The sequence below is a fragment of the Cetorhinus maximus genome, chromosome 13, assembly GCF_964194155.1.
Source record: "Cetorhinus maximus chromosome 13, sCetMax3.hap1.1, whole genome shotgun sequence".
NCBI classification, from domain to species: Eukaryota; Metazoa; Chordata; class Chondrichthyes; order Lamniformes; family Cetorhinidae; genus Cetorhinus; species Cetorhinus maximus.
The window spans coordinates 46049106-46069549 of NC_135891.1; the positions used below are offsets into that span (position 1 = coordinate 46049106).

Consider the following 20444-nt stretch of genomic DNA (forward strand, 5'->3'; position numbering starts at 1 on the left):
ACCATGCTCAGGTGTGTTCTCCACTCTATGGTGAGGCCCACATGGCAGCAAGTTTGCTCCTTGACACACGGGTCTCATAACATCAAGATTCCAGCAATATCTGGAGCTGCAGTAAAGTCTGCACTGAATGGCAACTCAAGTTGACCAAGGTGGGGTGGACAGGAGGGGAGGAACAGAGGGAAGAATGGAGGCAGGGTTGAGCTTCCCAGGATCCGGGTTGGGGAGATAACAACAATGTGTAATTTTAGAACCTTGAGGGTCCCGGTCAGATGGTCATGGCTGACAATAAGGTGGTATGTCTATAATGGTAAGGCAAGGGTCTTTCAAATGTGTCTCGAGGGCGATGGAGGGAAGCCCAGTATTATTTGAGGGAGGGTGCACGGACATGGTTTTCATTACCCTGGTTAACGCTACAGTCTTTATGCACATGAATGTATGAATGAGGGGCAAACTTATCTGTGGTCCTACAGGATGGGCTTCACCATGGTGGGATAGTGCAGGGGTGACCGATGCTAGGTACAGGCTTCCCATTGCCTGAAATACTCAGGCTCGGTGGGAGAGCTTCAAAGAATATGCTGACTAGATGGATCATTGCAATTTGTTCACAGGTCACTTCAGGCCTAAATGATGCTGGCTCCAGGCAACACTGCACTTCTACTAGCTATGGTCCAGCTGAGGAGGAATTGACAGAGGGCGACCCAGAGCTAGGCGCAGCAACAGCCAGAGCAGCACAGGCTCAAGAAGCGCAGGATACTGGCAGCCAGGAGCCAGTGCAAAAGCGAGCATTGGCCCAGGACTATATATATCGTAGGCACTGCAGCTACCTGCAAGTGTCTGAGGGGCAATACCAGAGGCGGCTTAGGATGTCTCAGGATGTGGTAACTCTCATGTTCCAGCTGCTCCGTGAAGATCTGCGTCCACGAGGACTGGGAGGCCATTCAATGCTGGTAGCCTTAAAAGTGACAGTGGCATTGAACTTCTGCGCCATTAACTCTTTCCAAGGCTCCAGTGGGGGCATGTGCAGAATATCCCAGACTTCCATGCACAAATGCATCCAGGAAGTGACAGATGCTCTCTTCAGCAGAGCGCATGGTTTTGTGAAATTCAGTCCGGACCCCAATAGCCAGGCAGCCAGAACAGTGGGATTTGCTGCAATCGCAGGATTCCCAAAAAAGTGCAAGTGGCAATTGACATCACACATGCAGTGCTGAGAGCTCCCTGGGATCAGCCCGCTGCATTCATCAACAGAAAGGGGTTTCAGTCTTTGAATGTACAGCTGGTATGTGATCACAAAAAACAAATCCTTCAGGTGTGTGCACACTACCCAGGGAGCTCTCACGATGTCTACGTTCTGAACAACTCGAAGTGCCACAAGTGTTTGTTCCACCTCATCAACTGAAGGCCTTCTCGGTGGTAACAGGGGATACTCAGAGGGCCTGGCTGATGACACCAGTGCAGAACCCACAAAATGCTGCTGAGGAGAGGTACAATGCCGCCATGCCTCAACAAGGCCAACAATACAGGAAACGATAGGACAGCTCGAAATGAGGTACCGCTGCTTGGACTGCTCTGGTGAAGAGTGCCAGTACTCGCCAGAAAGTGTGTCCAGGGTCATTGTGGTTTGTTGTATGCTGCACATCCTCGCTCATCAAAGGGGGGGCGGGGGGGGGGCGATTTTGTAGAGGGGGTGATGGAGGAGCCAGATGTCTCCTCTGACCAGGAGGAAGGGGAAGACGATGCTGCTGGTGAGGGAGTGGATGTTGCAGATGCAGCGGCAGAAGCCAAGACAATGGTGCATCATGGCAGACAGGCCCTTGACGATCTTATCGCCGCCAGATTCCAGGCCGAGTGAGGCATTGACACATGTCTACTGCGGTGTGGGTTCTAATCCTCTGTGAGGCTGGGTTCCCTAGTGGGCACAGGCGTTTTGGTTTCATTTCATTGCTCTTATATTCTGGCGGCTGCATTGAATTTTATGTATTCACATTAAACCTGCTGGTATTGTGATCCTGTGTATGGGCCACTCAGAAATGAAACACATCACATTGGTGAAAAATGTGCTTCCCTGACAACATTGCGGCATCAGTGCCAGCAGGAATGCAACGCTACCTGTATAACACTGCATATTCCTGTGACCAGGTAAATGTTGCAGCCCCTTGGATCAAGCAAGCCCACATGCATGCATGGAAGCCACATGCACTGTTAATTTGGCAGAGATATTTTCATGTCTCACTTGACGCATTCTCCAAATGGGGGCAATGCCTTGCAAAGAACTGTCACGTGGACACCAGCAAGGCACAGAATGACTTGGCTGCAGACGCTCCTCAGACAGCAGCCTCAGAGGGATGATGATCAGGTGAACACTACCTGATGGGTTGTCAGTTGCGTTCCAAGGCTGCAACTTTACAAATGATGCTCGAGTTTCAATCTCACACATGCCTGTATATTCAGAGATGCCACTACTGACAATGTGACACAATAAATGGTGTATCCACAGGCCCATATCATCCAAGACTGATCAGGAACGAAGTGCAACGCCCTTAAGTATATGCGACTATTGCAGCAACTAGCAGCATAATGAAAATACAACATACATGAATAAAGTGCAATTAAACATATATACACACACACACACACCCGTGTGTTTCATATATACAGTGATTAGACACCTGTCCCACCTTTGTGTCATTAAAATTTCTTAATTTTTCTTTTCCTACTACTATGCCTGGGTGCAGCCCCGACACGCCCTGTTGCCTGTGATGACTTTGGCGGTCGTCCACTGGTGGTCCGAGGTCTAGGGTGCTCCTGCCTGCTGAGGGCCTCCTGCACAGGTGGAGGTGCACCCTCCTCGGCCTGACTTGCTGGGGTCGATGGGGGTCACTGTCAGAAGGGAGGTGGTGGAGATGCAGGGCACCCTTGGAGTGTCTTAGGATGCCCCTGGGGTGCCTTGCTGGCGCTCACCCTTCTTGTCAGTGCCCGATGGCACCTCCCTCGCTCCCTGTGAAAAGGCACCTGGAGGGAGGTCGAGGTGCCTTGTCCCCCTTCTGTCCAACCACTGCTGCACTGCATCCATGGTTAGATGGAGTACAGGTCCCAGCGTATATCCGGCACCCACCAAGTATTCTGCTGGACCTGGATCTCCAAGACAGTTTCCACGCTCTCCATGGAGGAAGCCAAGCGCTCACATGCTGGAGCTATGGTAATGCTCATAACATGGAGAGGCTCCTTGAGCCTTCAGTCCAGTCTGCACATGACCTTTGACATCTCTGCCTAATGTTCCCCTGCCTATCTCTGCATCTCCATCATGTCCGCTTACGGCCTAGCCCAGGGGCTCATCATCTGCATGGGGCTCAGCATGGGCCTGTTCTCCAGCAATCCTCCCAGTCTCAGAGACCTCGGCTGTCACATCCCCCACCAGCTATGGGCACATCTGTGATGTGCTCACCAGACTGTCACCCTGAGCATAATCTATAACATGCACGCACTGAGGAGAATGTATCTGCATCAGTGGAGGGTACAGGTAAATGTTGTGATGGTGCATCCTCCAAGGATTCTGAGTCATCAGCCTCAAGAGGGGGTGCTCGAGGTGGACGTGGAGTTGGAGGTGGAGGTGGAGATGGAGCTGGGGTAGGCGACCTTGTCTTCCTGGTCTTGAACTTTCTGCAAGTGCTTGCAATGGAGAACAAAAGAATTAGCTGATGGTTATGCACACTCCCTTCTCTGAACAATGTTTCAGGCCTTAAGTCTTGTATGTCCATTTGTCAGCAGAACTTGGAGTCCTTCTCACTGGATTGCTGCAAAACTCCGGTCTCTCCATCTGTGTGTGCACAGTCCTGGTCCTCCCCGGCAAGTTTGGTGACCACCTGCTTGAAGTGGGTGAGGGTTTTTATGTCATGTTGCACTCCCGGCATTTGTGCGCATTTTTCTCCTGCAGACATACAGAAGGATTGGCATATCATCTCGATTGGGTGCATGAGCAATTTATGAGCATGCATGCCTATGACAGCTCCTGAGCCTTCTCCAGTGTGATTAAGCGATTAGCAACCGCACTGTCCTGCAACTGATACAACATTCACAGCATGAAGTGGCTGCTGCACATTCAGTTCACATACTCCACCTGCTGCTGAGGCCTGCACGGAATCCTCCGATCTGACATCCCTCTGCATTTGCACATTTACACTGCCTGATGCCCTTGAGTGTCACTTTGCAGTGACCAGGTGATGTCACTTACCTGTGCAGAACGCAGCAGACTATTCATCCTTTCTTAGCACTGGACTCAGGTTCTGGAGTGGGCCCCACTGGCGCTGACCTGCGCTACTACTTCTGCCCAGGCTGCCTTAGTCTGACGGCGGGGCCTCCTCCTGCCATCCCTGGGAAACAGGACCTCCCGCCTTTCCCAGTCAGCCTGGAGGAGAACCTGCAGTGAGGCTTTGCTGAATTGTGGGGCCACTTGTCTGCTCTAAGACATCCTGAATTGCAAGTTAGCAGTGGCGGAGGTGGTGGGGGGATAGGTTCAGAAAATTTGGCTGCAGTACAAGAGCCAAAGTGATGCTACTGGCTTGCAGGGAATGAATGCCTGTCCAGTGCCTTTTAAATACGGTGCCTGATCCTTCAACTCTGTGAGGTAACAGCGGGCGTGTCGATTTCCTGCCCAACCCTGCAGCAAGATTCTCTGTGTTCCTCGTGCATGCATATCTAACCAGCTGACCACTGGGCGATCACGTGTGGCCAAATCTCCTGTGCTCACTTCCCCTCCTGCCGCCAAACTTCTACTCCAGGACGGAAAATTCCATCCCTTAACTCCCATTTCGTTAGCTCTCCATAGATGCTGCCAGACCTGCTGAGCGTTTCCAGCTTTTAATTTTAATTCATCCTAAATTCTGACTCACAGCATGAAGTAGAAATAATTTTAAAATGACACATGCATCCTGCTAAACCATAGGTTGAAATTAACAAGAGTATTCCAAAGCACATTCCAATCTCAAAGTTCTTGGATTAAACTCTGAAGGATCATTCAGGCACTGTTTATTTAACAATTAGTATATGAAGTCATGAAGCAACACTGATTCATGTTAGCAGAATAATACATTCTCATTTCTATGGTATTACACTGCTGTTCTTTAAAGCAGCAGATCATTCATGAGCAACACTACAGACAATGTTGATGTATTCAAGAATTTACTGCGGTGCTGTTCATGGATGATATGCATGTGGATACTATCACTTCTGTGTCAGAGTTGGTTACATATGTTAAACAATCTACAGTTATAGCGTGCTTCTGAGCTGGAGCCAAATAGTGACAAATGTAATTTGCAAAGTTTCATGAGCAAATAACACATCAACTCTGAGGGTCTGTTGACTTTACAATTAGACTTAATGGCCTTAAAGTGACATGACTTTAGAATCATAATATATGCATTAAATGATGGTACTGCATTCCTTACCAATTAGTGTAACATCTGACTTACCCTGAACAATGGAGTTCTGCATTTATCTTTAGTTTTAAAATACTGTATGCCAAAGCAAGTTAACTAGAATTTAAAAACTGTTATTCAAACTGTTCATTGTGATAAAAAACCAGAGTCAATAGCTGCTCAGGTTTCAGCTACCAAATTGAGTATCATTTGCTTTTAAAGAACTGTTTTCAGCTTCCCTTCAGTTACTCCCCCGCCCCCCACCCTGATCAACATAGCATTTCCCAATACCTGGAGGGATACATCTCAACTTGCCCTTCAATTTTCTCCCTTTTGTGGAAACTTTCCTAAGGAAAACCAGCTGGTATCAGGGACCAGCTAAATGGAGAACCCATAACATTTTACTCTATATGTTATAAAAAAGGGCATTAATGTTAATCTCATAAAACTTCTGAATCAAGTCAAACACTTATAAATTTTCATTTTATTCACTAATGCACATGGGGGTTAGGAAGAAAGTAACAATTTTCTTTTAAGTGATCAATTGTGGTAATAATTCATTGTTTATTCACACACATATCACTTTTCATATTGTACTCCACAGACCAATTCAGATTTTCCCTAAGAGATGATTCTTTACTCTTTAACAAAACTAGAACTATTATTTACAATAATTAGCATGGAAGTTGCATCAATCCTTATATAACTAAAAATATACTTAACTTACTTACCCAATAACAAGGAAACCTTGGTACAGAGGAATGGAAGCAAAATAAAATACTGAAGAAAAAACAGCCTGTGGAAAGATATAGAGTTAGTTAACAAATGGAACTATTTTAACTGGCATCAAAGTAGGACATACTTGTATTTGCTTTTGAAACAGACAATTACAGAAAATATTAGTGGACCAGTGGTGCAATGGAGTCACCACTGTGACCTTCCACATCACAACTTCTGACTTAAGCCAAATTGCTGAGGTTTGTGCCTGGCCCCAAGGAAGGTGGAAATACTTCAGCTCAATATGTCCCAGTAACTGGACTCAAGGCTGGTAGTGGGAGAGACTGCAAATCTCCCTGTCCTTCCCACCAGATAAGGGTAATGAAGAGAAGGTCACTGCTGCCAATATTTAAAAGAAAACTCTAACCTTGTTTCATCAACTGCCAATGTCCATAATTCCATTAACCATTCACTGATATTATACTATTGTTGAAGTGCATGTTATTCTTGTAGATCAAGGAGGAGAACAAATGTCTTTTCCTTCTACCCCCCTGCACTTTTTGTGGTGTGGTCTTTTATTAGACTGGTATTTTTTATGTAACAATAACCAAAGGTGGCGTAAATCCAAGTCTAACATCAATCTGTATAATGGCACATAAAATAAATTAATTGCCTTTTTCTTCTTCAAAATTTAGGGCTGTTTTGCTACACTTTTACAATGCCATCAAACTATCTTGTGCAAGGTTCATAACAAGCTCCTGTGCAATGTAATGATTTTTACAGCTTGTGGCTTGCCTAACACTGCATGGTAGAGGTTGGGGGAAAAATAATAAAAATAATTTTTAGAAACACACTTTGATGGAATTCCTGGGTACTGGCAGGTGGCAGAGCCTTTGCTTATGGAGCTGCTCACCTATTATAAAACAGCACAAATCTATCTGATACGTATAAATACCACTGTTACAGCTGCAATAAACTCATAACAATTTAAATTCCACTTAAAATGAAAACCTGATAGTTGCTATTTTTGTACTATAAGCAGAAACTCAAAACAATACCATTTATATGTTCTTAAATACACACATGCCCCTAGCCAAACTATAAAACTCTGATGTGCAAAAAAACTTCATTCCCATTTTACAGCTCACCTTGCAATTGGTAAAATTAAGCAATATTTCACATCAATGACTGTTGAAACAGCAATTTCATGTGAATCCAGTAATAGGCACAAGAAAATGAGTTTGTCATAATTGAAAGTAAATCAAAAATCTCATTACAGGACACATGAATATTTTTACTTGCTAACAACATTTTATTTGCCACAGAATAATTCCCCTTGTAATCTCCCCCAGTGTACACCTGAGGCACCCTCTACTTCCAATGCAATAGAGAACTGCCCCAATCTATGGGCAGAATCTTGTGAAGCTCCCGGGAGCAGGAAATGGGGTGGGGAGCCGTTGGGGAGTGAGGGTGGCATTTAATTGAGCACAAGTCAAAATGTTACTTCCCAATGGTAGGTTGAGAGTTGGCTATAAGTTGGCAATGGATTGAGGGCGGATTATGCTTCCTGACAGCAAGCGGCAGAAACTTCTTTTTAATGTATCGGCATGTCAAGCATGCTCATTAAAATACAACTGCGCCAGTTTAAATTGTACCTTTGGAATTAAGTATGCAGCCAACGACAAACATGTGTCTTCAGATTCATAACTGGTTAAAGGTGGCATGCAGCAGGCAAGGTAGTCTTCCAGGTGGATTTGAACTGGGTAGGAGCTACTTTTCACATATGGGGAGCTTTGTTGAACCAGGAGCGAGGAGGAATTGATGTATTGAGATCAGGAGGCGGCTGTGGAAGGGGAACGGCAAATGGCTGACTGGGGTAGGGGGGGTGGCTGTGAAAGGGAGGGGGGTGGGGGAGGGGTGGCTATGAAAGGGGAACGGGGCACAGCTGACTGGGGAGGGAGGTAGGTGTCAGCCCAGTGGAGGCTCATGGGAGACAGAGGGAGGAAGCTGGACCACACAGGGAAGGTCAATATCTACAGATGGTAGGTCAAGCATGAGTGTGAGGGAATCAAGGGTTATGCAAGAAAATTCAATGGTGACGTTCTGAGAGTCACAGGTTAAAGATAATAGAAGGACGGCCAAGGATGACAGATGGCAGGTTGAGGGTAACAAAGGGCAGTTCCAATGTGCCAGGGGTTGACCACTGGTGATGGGGAGGGGTGTGGGAGCGATGCGGTGGCAAAGCTGTAGAGTGAGTGATAGTTAGTCAAGGGTGATGGGGGAATGGGTTGAGGGTCACCGAAGGCAGGGTGAGGGTGATGGAGTGAGCGTCGAGGATGATGGAGGGAAGGCCAAAAATGACAAAGGGGGAGTTGTAGGATGATCGATTCCAGTTCCAGGGATCCAGGGAGGTGACAGATCCAAAGTGTGGGGGTTGGTGTCACAGCAGATTCAGAGATTACAAACTCCTCACAAAGTGCTGTTGGATGCCTGCCCGGGAGCTGTTCAAATATAGCGCCTGGACCTATGACCTCATGAGGTAATGGCTGGGCCGGCAGCTTCCTGCCCATTCCCGCTGCATGATTGGCTGGCGTCCTCGCCTCCACATATCTAATTGGCTGGCTACTGCGCAATTGCACGTGGCCAGCTGCTCCACCTCTGAACAGAAATGCTGTGCACTTCCGGTCCTGCCATTGGGACCTTTGACATGAGAAGATGATTCCACCCTGTATAAGCCTGAAAACATAGAAACTTTCTCTACAGGAATTGGAGGAACGTTGGTAAAACAAAATGCAATAAGTATGCTGATCAGTTGCAGGAACCCTGTCTGATTTCTTCCCTCTCAACTTCAGGAACATTGAAACCTACTGTTACAGGACCACTGCTATACTTGTTCAACCAGCTAAGTCAGCACAATCAGACAATTGAAGCTGCTACCTTCTAGACTGTGAAGTTTGTATGCTGTTACTCTGAAGTCCACCAAGAAGCCACTTCTGGGATTGGAATTTATTATTGTCTTCTCTCAACAAAGATAAAAATGGTTTCTGAAGATAGATTAAAGATCTTCCCCCACTCCCAAATTTGGTTGATGAAAACTTGCCCCTTGACTGTGCTCTCTCACTCCGCTCAACTTTCTCTTGTGGTATTCCTAGGGGGACAGAGGGAAGCAGGGATGAGGGTGGAGGGAGGGGAGTTGGGAAGGCAAAGAACAATCATACATGCTACCCTTATTGTGAAGTAATATGTGAAATTATATATTCTATATATAAAAATGTGATTAAGGTTCAAAATGTTGCTTCGTGTTACAGATGATGACTGAACTGCTAACCTGGTATGTGTTTCCAGCATTATTTTGCTGCCTGTGCAATCCTGTCACTTTTCACATCTTCTTTGTTATCATTTAAAAATTTGTTTCGAGGAACATGGTGGTTAGGTTACCTGCATGGTACTGATACACAGGCTCCTGTGGATCACAAACTGGCTAAGAGCAGCTGATCTCTTGTAACTGTTGCGCCCATGAACCATCAGCAACCTGCCAAGGTGTTTGAACTGAGTTATAGAGAAATCTGACGCCAAAGATGCCTGCTTTCCTTCCTAAAGGGGTTCAAACAAAAGACATGCGACTTTGTTTAGCAGTGTGAGTTTATCTTAAAATGCAAACTTTAAAGCATAGCTTCTGACGAACATATTTACCTGTTGGGACACAAAGAAAATAATGACAAATTTTCAGGTGATCAAGGCAATGAAAGAAGGTGACTGAACAGTCTCACTCGACCAGTGTAGACTAGATTCAATCATAAGTGACAGAGATGAAAGGACAGTGTTCTAAGACACTATACCACCTCTTTCCATGGCTTAAATCCAAGTCTAAGCCATGTTCATGCTTGCAATCTGTCAGAATTTTAATGGTACAAGAGCAACACAGTTACTGTAAGGGGATATTTATTCCATTCTACTTTATATCACACCAGATAAAACAGTTAATGTAAATGTAAATCTACTCCAGTTAGCATTATTTCTGAAAGTATTGGCCGACAAGGAGCTAATGTATCAATCATTGTAACATGCTTAACTAATTATATTAAACAGTGCTCAGTGTAATTCGCGACTTACTTTATCTTATGATCTAGTTTGTAAAGTTGCTAAGGAAAATGAAGAATTTGTGAAGATCTTTTGATCTCAGTGGTTTTACTTCCAGCCTATTTTTTGGTCTATTTCCACAGAGCCTAAACACTGTCAGAATAAATATGCACTGAACTGGTTTGAACAGTTTTTCTTTGAGTTTTCCTCGGATTTCCGAAGGGAGATGCCTTTGCTTACACTCATCTGCCAGTTAAAAATTATACATCTCCTTTCTCCTTGAAAGTGGTCTCCAGTGATCACTCTTTGTCACTTAATTCCTGTTTCCTGTGGCCTCTCAGTCTCTCTGGACTGTGACCTTTTGCTTTGAAAATACTTAATCCTTCTGGTTGACATCTCCCTCAGAAACCTGAGTTTTTTTTAAAGCTACAAATTGTAAGCACGGCACAATTCATCCACACATTGAAACCTTGAAATATTTTTATATACATAAACCGCACTAGCCTTTGTTTTACAAAGCTGACACTTCTGGATATGCTATCCAGATTCAGCCTTCTAGTTCCCTCATACCAATCTTGGAAACTCCTGACTCAGTTTAATTTTGTGGTGTTGCCGCACTTACCATGGATAGATACTCTCAGGCAGCACATGATAATGTACTGGGTCCTACAATAACGATGCTGGCTCCCATCTGCAACCTAAAGGTATATTTGCTTGGATTCACTAAAATTGAGAATCAGCCAGCTAAACAAGACCTGTGGCATTGAGAGTGGACACCACCATTGGAGATTAAAAGCAATTTTAACAGAGCAACTCCATATTGAACTTTACTGTGCTCTGCCTTCGGGCTTACCTAAAATCACTTGCTTTTCTTACAGCACCTTGACAAATTTAAACTTCTCAAAGTATTTTACACCATAAGTTACTTTACGAGGTGCACTGTCTGTTGATTATGTAACTTACCACGTACACAAAATAAGTCATAATGTAAAATGCTGTGGCAACTGATCAATTCGTGGTCAGGAAGCATGTAGTGTGGACCCGGGCACAATCCAAAACTGTGGCCAGAATTTTCCAGCCTCCCCTTCCACCACCCCCATCAACATGTTGGGTTCCCCCGCAGCAGGGACGGCGACCCACTGAAATCTCCATTCACATCAGCAGGAACGGAAGATCCTGCCGGCAGGAGGAGCTGGAAAATTCCGGCCCATAAGTGGGGTGAGACCACATCAGGTATGTAACTAACCCTATATGCCTGAATAAGTGCGAGTGTGAATCCAGCCCATGAGTTGGATCTTGTTCACATCTGCTCATTGCAAATCGGTTTGTAAATCATTACTTGGAGTTAATTTGACTTAGATTAACCAGCATAACCAGGGCAGAACATGAACAGAACAGCTGAGAACGTGAGAAAAGCTAAACACACTGATGTGTTTCCAAATCCCAATACCCTTACCTTGCCTTCAATCCCCACTCCACAGTCAGCAGCCTGGATCATACTAACATCGTTTCCTCCATCACCTGCAATGAAATATGCATGTCTAAATTCCAAGCTTGTTTTAAATCTGACACACACAGGTTCCCATATTACGCGCAGCACACTTCTTAGTTTCTAAGTGGTACAGTACTGAATAGGGTAATTCATGTTATTCCTACTTTTCATCAGGACAGGCTAGATGGCACTTAAGACGATTGCAGACACTATATTATAGACACTATTGCAATCACCTAATCACCCTCCGGTATAGTCTGATAGCTCAGTGAATAACGCGCCACTTGCTGTGGTAGTACAACATATGTACCACAGACAACTCAATGACATTTCTGGACATTAAAGTGAATGGAAAATTTACAGCCCCACATTCAGTTTTAATTTACTCTGAAAATAAAAATATAAATGGTCTCCCCTCTGACATGAAAGTATCACTCCTTGTTTCCACAAGCACAGTATCTCTTCAGTCAAATAGCCATTCTTCCCTTCCCTCTCCCCTTACAAAGGACTCCCTGTCAAACCAACATTTTCATCACCAGCCCCACTCAAATCGCAAATTAGGCCAATCTTATTTCGCCAGCTCAAGCACCCTATATAGTTTCTGTCCCTCCTCAGATATGATTAGTCCAAGAACACTGGGAAGACTTCCTGCTATTTTTCACTTTGGTAATGAGATGTCTTTTCCTGCAACCGGTGTAGAAAAAAATGAGGCGCTGCAATGTTTATAATGATAATTAGTCAATCACAACCAAGTGCCAGAGTTCAGCTCAAGTTGGCTATAATGTCAAACATGCATCATACAGCAATTTTAAAGTATGATTACTTCGGCCCAAATCCATGAAAGAGTATGAGTAAACAAACACTTCCAGAAGAAGGCTGATGGTGTGTATCCTGTACATAATGAGCCTCCATGGCAAGCATCAAAAATAATTTAGATTAGTGAGGGAGAAGTGTAATTCTGAGGTGCTTAGAAAACTGAATTAATGGAAGATCATAGTTGACTCTCCCAGCTTCACCAATCCAGTAAGATCATTAATCTTCTTCCTATAACAAAAACAGAAATACCTGGAAAAACTCAGCAGGTCTGGCAGCATCGGCGGAGAAGAACAAAGTTGACGTTTCGAGTCCTCATGACCCTTCAACAGAACTAAGTAAAAATAGGAGAGGGGTGAAATATAGGAATATTCTTCCTATGTTGCCTCCAGTTACACGCTATGTTACTGTTGGCAATTACATCGATTGCCACCTCCTGCCTTTTCTGTAAAGCAGCTTGCCTGTGGATCTTCTTAAAGAGAAGCTCTGCCTCGCTTGCTCCATTGGAGAAAACATGTGTTTGCCTCTTCAGCACAGCCTGAAGATATGTTTGCAAAAGAAAGACGCTGCCTTGTACATAACAATGGCTGCTGCTTTAAACTGCGTCAATCAGCAACACATTGCTGCAAATCTAGTAACTGGCAAGTGCCAAGTCAGAGGCACTTTCCACGCTGGAAGCTTGTGAATTTATGCAAATTATCCTAGACATATAGAAAATTTAGATTAGCAATTTACCATGAACAATGCCTCAAATACAGAATTGTTCAGTATAAATACTTTACATATATCCACTGACTTCTACTGCAGGCTCTCATATATTTGGGAAAATTGGGAGAATAGTATTTTTTTATTAGAATCTGGGGATAATTAATCCTACTTAAATCAGTGATGCCAAGCACATTCAGTTCCTTCATAGTCATTTTGTATTATGCAACAGCGTCACCTAGCTTTCAGTTAAGGAAATGTTATATCTGATGATGTGTTTCATTCCTCTTGTGCAATCCTAACTCATATGATTTTGTCACACAGAACAATCACAGTTTTGATCCTGAGTCGATACGGAGTTAACTGATCTCAGCTGGGGGAGACATTAGGAGTAATATAATTAGTATTATTGGTCCTGAGTTAAAGTATTGAGCAGTGGCTGGAAATCACTTATGGCTCCCACTCTTGATTATGATCCCGTCAGTGACTCCCATCCCACCCCACCCACTGCTGGGAAGAGCTTCCGTGCAGAAGCCTGTTGCGGATAGGATTGGGCTCAATTGCGATCCACTGTTCCTTCTCACCCCACCCGAAGGAATGTCCTAACACGTGTGTTCCAGCTATATACATGACGAATGGCCACCTTGGTGAGTTATCGGAGGGCTGGTAGCAACTGAGGCACTGTAACCAAGCAGAAGTCACAATTCCAGGAAAGAAGGGGAGAAAAATAGTTATAAAGAACCTAGGTAAAAGCACACTCTTTTTGTATTGGTGGATGTGTGTTTGTTGCATTAGTGTGCATCTTGTAGTCAGATGGTGGCGCTGTTAAATGGCAGTGAGACTGCAGGTTCTGCCTTTGGCCAGTGTTTACACGGGACATTCCTCTAGGTAGCAAAATAAACAAAGAGGTTAACATTTCAATTATTTTTATACTAAAAATAATGGTCCCATGAATCAAAAAATTTACAGCTTTGTCTCACAATAGACATGTTGGCTGCAAAATTCAGCTGTATGCAACCCCCGTATTTTCGACACTATAGGTGCTGTTTTGAATGTAAAATAGTGTCTGGAGTCTGTGAGCACACCTCCAGTGCGGCCCGGGCCACACACCATTTGCTGAGGGCGTTAGTGCGGGTGTTAGGAGCGAGCGCCAGATGTATGCAGAGGAGGCAAATTGCGACATCAGTCAAGAGTGTAGCGCTGATTTGACTATTTTCAACTTCAATACACTACCTAAAACCCTCACTTAAACACACAGAGTTAAACATACATTCGACAGCAGGAAGAACTTCCCACCAGTGCTATTTAAAGGGGTAATCAACCACTTTCTAGTTAGTTGCTGAGTGATTTCTGCTGGCTCTGTCTGAATTTGTAGGAGTATTGTGAGCTTTCTAATGCAGCTTAAAGTTGGTTCACTCTGCAGAGAGTGGTGCTTCACAAGGAGAAGGTCTTGTTTCTGGTCAGATCACTTGCGTTGGTCGCGGGTGCTGTACTTACCATTCCCCTCGGACCACAGCATGTCAGGGAGATTGAGCAAATGCAAGACAGAGGGAGGAGAAGGGAAAAGGGGGATGAAGGGGGAGGGGGCGTCTCAGCAGGAGGCCTTATCTACCCAGAGTCTTCAGGGAGAATTTCTCTGACTCAGCCTCACTGAGGAACAGTGTGCATGACATCTGTCTTTTACAAAGGATGTGCTCACTGAGATCTGACACCTCTTGTTGACAGACTTGCAGCCATACAGCAGGGCTAGGACAGTGCTGCCAATGGCTGTTTAGGTGAGGTGGCCATGAATTTCTTTGTGTCAGGGCCCTTACAGACTAGAGCAGGCAACATCTGTAACATCTCCCAGTTTGCCAACCACTGCTGTATAAAGAAGGTGACTGACGTTCCATTACAGGACAACAGCCACTGGGGTAAGACAACCTACGAGCACTAGGCCAGGCAAAAGCACTAAGGGAATGCACAAGGATGATTTAGTTCAGTTCTGCATGGAATATTGGATGATTTGTTTGATAAAGTTGGTTTGGGATGTTTGTTTTATGGAGACTTGTATTTCAGCATTGTGGTCAAGAGGACAGTGTGTTGTCAGTATCTGAGGGAAGGTCAGGATGAATGTTGGTGAACGGGGCTGCTGACTTTCAGTAAAGGAGCCTGAAGATGGTCTTGCCTGGGTAGTGCACCTGCCTCGGAATGCAATGTCTATTCTGAGATGGTGCAGTCTGAAGTCAGGTCTTCTAGGCCCAGAGATGCTTGAGGTCATCTGCAAGGCCACCTTCAGGCTCCTTTACTGAAAGTCAGCAGCCCCGTTCACCAACATTCATCCTGACCTTCCCTCAGATACTGACAACACACTGTCCTCTTGACCACAATGCTGAAATACAAGTCTCCATAAAACAAACATCCCAAACCAACTTTATCAAACAAATCATCCAATATTCCATGCAGAATTGAACTAAATCATCCTTGTACATTCCCTTAGGGTTTTTGCCTGGCCTAGTGCTCCCAGTCTTATACCAGTGGCTGCCGCATGGCTAGTGGAAGGCTGCTGACTTTCAGTAAAGGAGCCTGTAAATGGTCTTGCAGATGACCTCAAGCACCTCTGTGCCTAAAAGACCCAGCTTCAGACTGTACCGTTTTGGAATAGACGGTAGCAGTCCGGGGCTAGCGGACCGGCAACAGCAAACTGGAGGACAGATTGCCGGATTGTTGTGAGACCCTGCAAGCCCTTTTGCGCACTGGTATCTGCAGCCATCTTGAAGTCTGAACCTGCATGGCCACAAGCTGAGGTTGCATGATTTCAGTCAGAGTGTCTATATATCATTCAGACGTTTGTGCTGCAATGAGAGATGAGACATTGGGCATCAGATGCTGCATCATGGTTGTGTCCACAAACGTTCTTATAGAGTTGGCCACCAGTTCCACGTGCAAAGGATGGATTCCAAGCTCTGTGCAAAGCCCTGTGCCGAGTTGGTGCTGGCCCCTTCATGTTCTTTGATAGTAACAATGATCTTTCTAGCAGGCCTGGCAATGCAACAACCATTTCATAGTGTAAGCCCATCAGCCAATCTCCTGTATGCCACCCCATCGACTTCCTCATTTGAGTCTTCTGCAGTAGAACTTGTGTGATCTCACCCTCTAGGGAGATGGCACCTTTTTTCCTGTCTTGTCTGTAGGCCACTCGTGCCCACTAACTCACCACATCAGATCCAGTCTTTGCTACCATCTGAAGTGTGCAGTGTCACTAGCTGAGCTGGTGGCTGTCAGCGTGAGATCGAGTGATGATGTTTCATCATCATCATCAGTCTCTTCCTCCTCTTGCACTTGTTGCTTCTGCACCAGTGCCTCTGTCCAGGTGACAGTTCCTGGGTACTGGAAAGGATTAAGGCAGAAGAGTAAGGTCCCGGTGAAGGAAGGAGGGGACTGGGTGGACAAGAAGTGCACACTTACACCATCTGCAGCTTGGGAATTAGGAGATGTTGTGGAAAGAAGAGGGAAATGGGATATGGGAAAGAGGATCAGGTAAGAATAGTCACCTTCCAAGTCCTGTTAGCCCCACCACTGTCTACGCTCTTGGTCATAGATGCACAAATGATGACCAACACAGTCTCCTCCATCGGAGTGAGGACACGGAGCCATACCTGTCCCCACTGCTATCTTCCGTCATGCACAGCCTTGTCTGACATGAGAGAGGAAGGTGTGTCAGTGAGTGTGATACCATGTGTTTGAGTGATGTGCCTGTTGTGGTTGAATAGTTGACATCATGTGCAATAAGATGAGGGTGTGAGACTTGCAGCTGTCTTGCGTGTGTGAGGATGAGGTGAAACTATGAATGTGAGGTATGAAGTGGTTGCTAGAGATTAATGAGTGAGAGATGGGGCTCTGGTGCATTGAGCAGTGTGTGAAGCTGCTACTGCAGTTTGTGGAATGTACCGTTTAAAGATACATTCACTTGTGTGACATCATTGAATATCTCCCGGCGCTGCACCCAGACCATTGGCATTGTGCTCCTGTCATTGACTGCAGCAGCAATCTGCTTCTATTGCCTTCTCAGAATTTGTTCAGAGGGCCTCTTGGTCCCATGTGGATAGAGGACCTATCTCATCATGTGAAGCTCTTGCTTCAAGGTGCTGGGTCAAAGAACCTTAAAGTCCGCTTTCTGCCACGTTCAGAGAATCATAGAATGGTTACAGCACAGAAGGAGATCATTCAGCATGGCGGGTCCACACTGGCTCTCTGCACAAGCAATTCAGTTAGTTCCATTCTCTCCGACAGGATTTCCGCTTGTCTCTTTTGCCCTGTTCACCTTCATTGCTTTCCAATTCTCTCCTGGTGTTTGACAAGGTGTTTACTAAAACTCGCTTTCACAGCCATGTTTCCTTCCTCAGTGGCTGTCTCCATCTCCGACTTACCCACGTGGATTCCAGCTGAAGTTCCATCCCTCATGTTTCGAACCAACCCAGGATTACAGGTATCTCCGAGACATACAAAGCTCCTTGGACTGCTGTTCTTGTCGCATCCTGAGATCCACACTCAGTGCCTTGCGCTGCCATATGAACACACTCGACCTCTCCCTCCAGCAGCACCGACTCATCCTATCTCTAAGCTGTCCTTGCACCAAGTTTCATTTTATTCTTCGTCTCATCCGACGCCTCAACAAGAAACTTTGTCTCTTTCTTTCAGGTGCAAAGGAACGCAAGCTCCAACAACTCATCGACACCAACGCCCATCCAGGACCCTCCATCCCTGCCCTTCCCCCTGACCTCATCCAGTCTTCATCCCAGCCCCGGCCGTGTATTCACCATACCCCCTGACCTTCCCCTCTCCGATGTGGAACGTTCAGTGCTCAGCAAAGGACTCAGTTTCATACCCTTACACCCTCATCTCAATGAATTTTGGGCTCGGCACGATGCTGAACTCTTCTTCCGCCGTCTTCGTCTCCGTGCTCACTTCTTTGGGCAGAAGTTCTCTCCCCGTTCAACGGATCCTTTTACCCACCTCCAATATTCTCCCTCCACCTGGACCCCTCCCTCTGGATTCTTACCTGTTCTTGATCTTTTCATTAAGAACTGTCGGCGTGACATCAGTCGTCTCAATTTCTCTGCTCTTCTCACCCACTCTAACCTGTCTCTTTCTGAACTTGCCGCACTCCATTCTCTCAGGTCCAACCCTGACTTTGTCATCAAACCTGCTGACAAGGGTGGTGCTTTTGTTGTCTGGCGCACTGACCTCTACCTCGCAGAGTCTGAGCATCAACTCGCAGACACTTCCTCCTACCTCCCCTTGGACCATGACCCTAACACTGAACATCAAGCCATTGTTTCCAGGACTGTCACTAACCTCATCTCCTCTGGAGATCTTCCCTCCACAGCTTCCAACCTCATAGTCTCCCAGCCTCGGACGGCCCACTTCTACCTCCTACCCAAATACACACAGGACTGTCCCGGCAGACCGATTGTGTCAGCCCTTTCCTACCCCACAGAACTCATTTCTTGCTATCTTAACTCCATTCTCTCTCCCCTTGTCCAGTCTCTTCCCACCTACATCCACGATTCCTCTCACGCCTTACATCATATCAACAATTTCCAGTTCCCTGGCCCCAACCGCCTCCTCTTCACCATGGACGTCCAATCCCTCTACACCTCCATCCCCCACCGGGATGGTCTGAGGGCTCTTCGCTTCTTCCTCGAACAGAGGCCCGAACAATCCCTATCCACCACTACACTCCGTCTGGCTGAACTTGTTCTCTCACTGAACAATTTCTCCTTTAAACTCCTCTCACTTCCTCCAAATAAAAGGTGTGGCTATGGGTACCCGCATGGGCCCCAGCTATGCCTGTCTCTTTATGGGGTATGTGGAACATTCCTTGTTCCAGTCCTACTCCGGCCCCCTCCCACAACTCTTTCTCTGGTACATCGATGATTACTTCGGTGCGGCTTAATGCTATCGTCTGGACCTGGAAAAATTTATTAATTTTGCTTCCAATTTCCACCCCTCCATCATTTTCACGTGGTCCATCACTGACACTTCCCTTCCTTGACCTCTCTGTCTCAATTTCTAGTGATAGACTGTCCACCAATATTCATTACAAGCCTACCGACTCCCACAGCTACCTCGACTACAGCTTCTCACACCCCGCTTCCTGTAAGGGCTCCATCCCATTCTCTCAGTTCCTTCACCTCCGTCGCATCTGTTCTGATGATGCCACTTTCAAAAACAGTTCCTCTGACATGTCTTCCTTCTTCCTTAACTGAGGTTTTCCACCCACGGTGGTTGACAGGGCCCTCAACCATGTCCGGCCCATCTCCCGCGCATCCGCCCTCCCACCTTCCTCTCCCTCCCAGAACCACGATAGGGTCCCCCTTGTCCTCACTTATCACCCCACCAGCCTCCGCGTTCAAAGGATCATCCTCTGCCATTTCCGCCAACTCCAGCATGATGCCACCACCAAACACATCTTCCCTTCACCCCCCCCGACGGCTTTCCGCAGGGATCGTTCCCTCCAGGACACCCTGGTCCACTCCTCCATCACCCCCTACACCTCAAGCTCCTCCCACGGCACCTTCCCATGCAACCGCAGAAGGTGCAACACCTGTCTCTTTACTTCCCCCCTCCTCACCGTCCAAGGGCCCAAACACTCCTTTCAAGTGAAGCAGCACTTCACTTGCACTTCCCTCAATTTAGTCTACTGCATTCGCTGCTCCCAATGCGGTCTCCTCTACATTGGAGACACCAAACGCAGACTGGGTGGCTGCTTTGCGGAACACCTTCGGTCTGTCCGCAAGCATGAGCCAGACCTACCTGTCGCTTGCCATTTCAACACCACCCTGCTCTCATGCCCACATGTCCGTCCTTGGCCTGCTGCAATGTTCCAGTGAAGCTCAACGCAAGCTGGAGGAACAGCACCTCATCTTCCGACTGGGCACTTTACAGCCTTCTGGGCTTAATATTGAGTTCAACAACTTCAGATCATGAACTCTCTCCTCCATCCCCACTCCTTTCCGATCCTCCTTTTTCCAATAATTTATCATTTAAAAAAATATATATATTTTTCTTTTCCCGCCTATTTTTAAATGTATTTCAATCTATTTTTTATCTCTACCTTTTAGCCTATTTTGCTCCCTTCCCCCCTACCCCACCCCCACTAGGGCCATCTGCCACTTGCTTGTCCTGCTTGCTACCCTTAATGTCTCCATTCGCACATTCCTTAGATAATATCACCACCG

At 46.0% G+C, this 20444-nt stretch overlaps 1 protein-coding gene across 3 annotated transcripts in view; it reads right to left on the reverse strand.

Moving 5' to 3' along the window:
- Positions 1-20444, reverse strand: part of atp9a (ATPase phospholipid transporting 9A) — a 211068-nt gene that overhangs the window by 20983 nt on the left and 169641 nt on the right. For all 3 annotated transcript variants that reach the window (XM_078555359.1, XM_078555358.1, XM_078555357.1), the window contains 3 exons: positions 11668-11732; positions 9570-9725; positions 6146-6210 (listed from right to left, as the gene is read on the reverse strand). In XM_078555359.1, coding sequence (XP_078411485.1) covers positions 6146-6210; positions 9570-9725; positions 11668-11732 — 286 coding nt within the window. The remainder of the gene's footprint in view (positions 1-6145; positions 6211-9569; positions 9726-11667; positions 11733-20444) is intronic.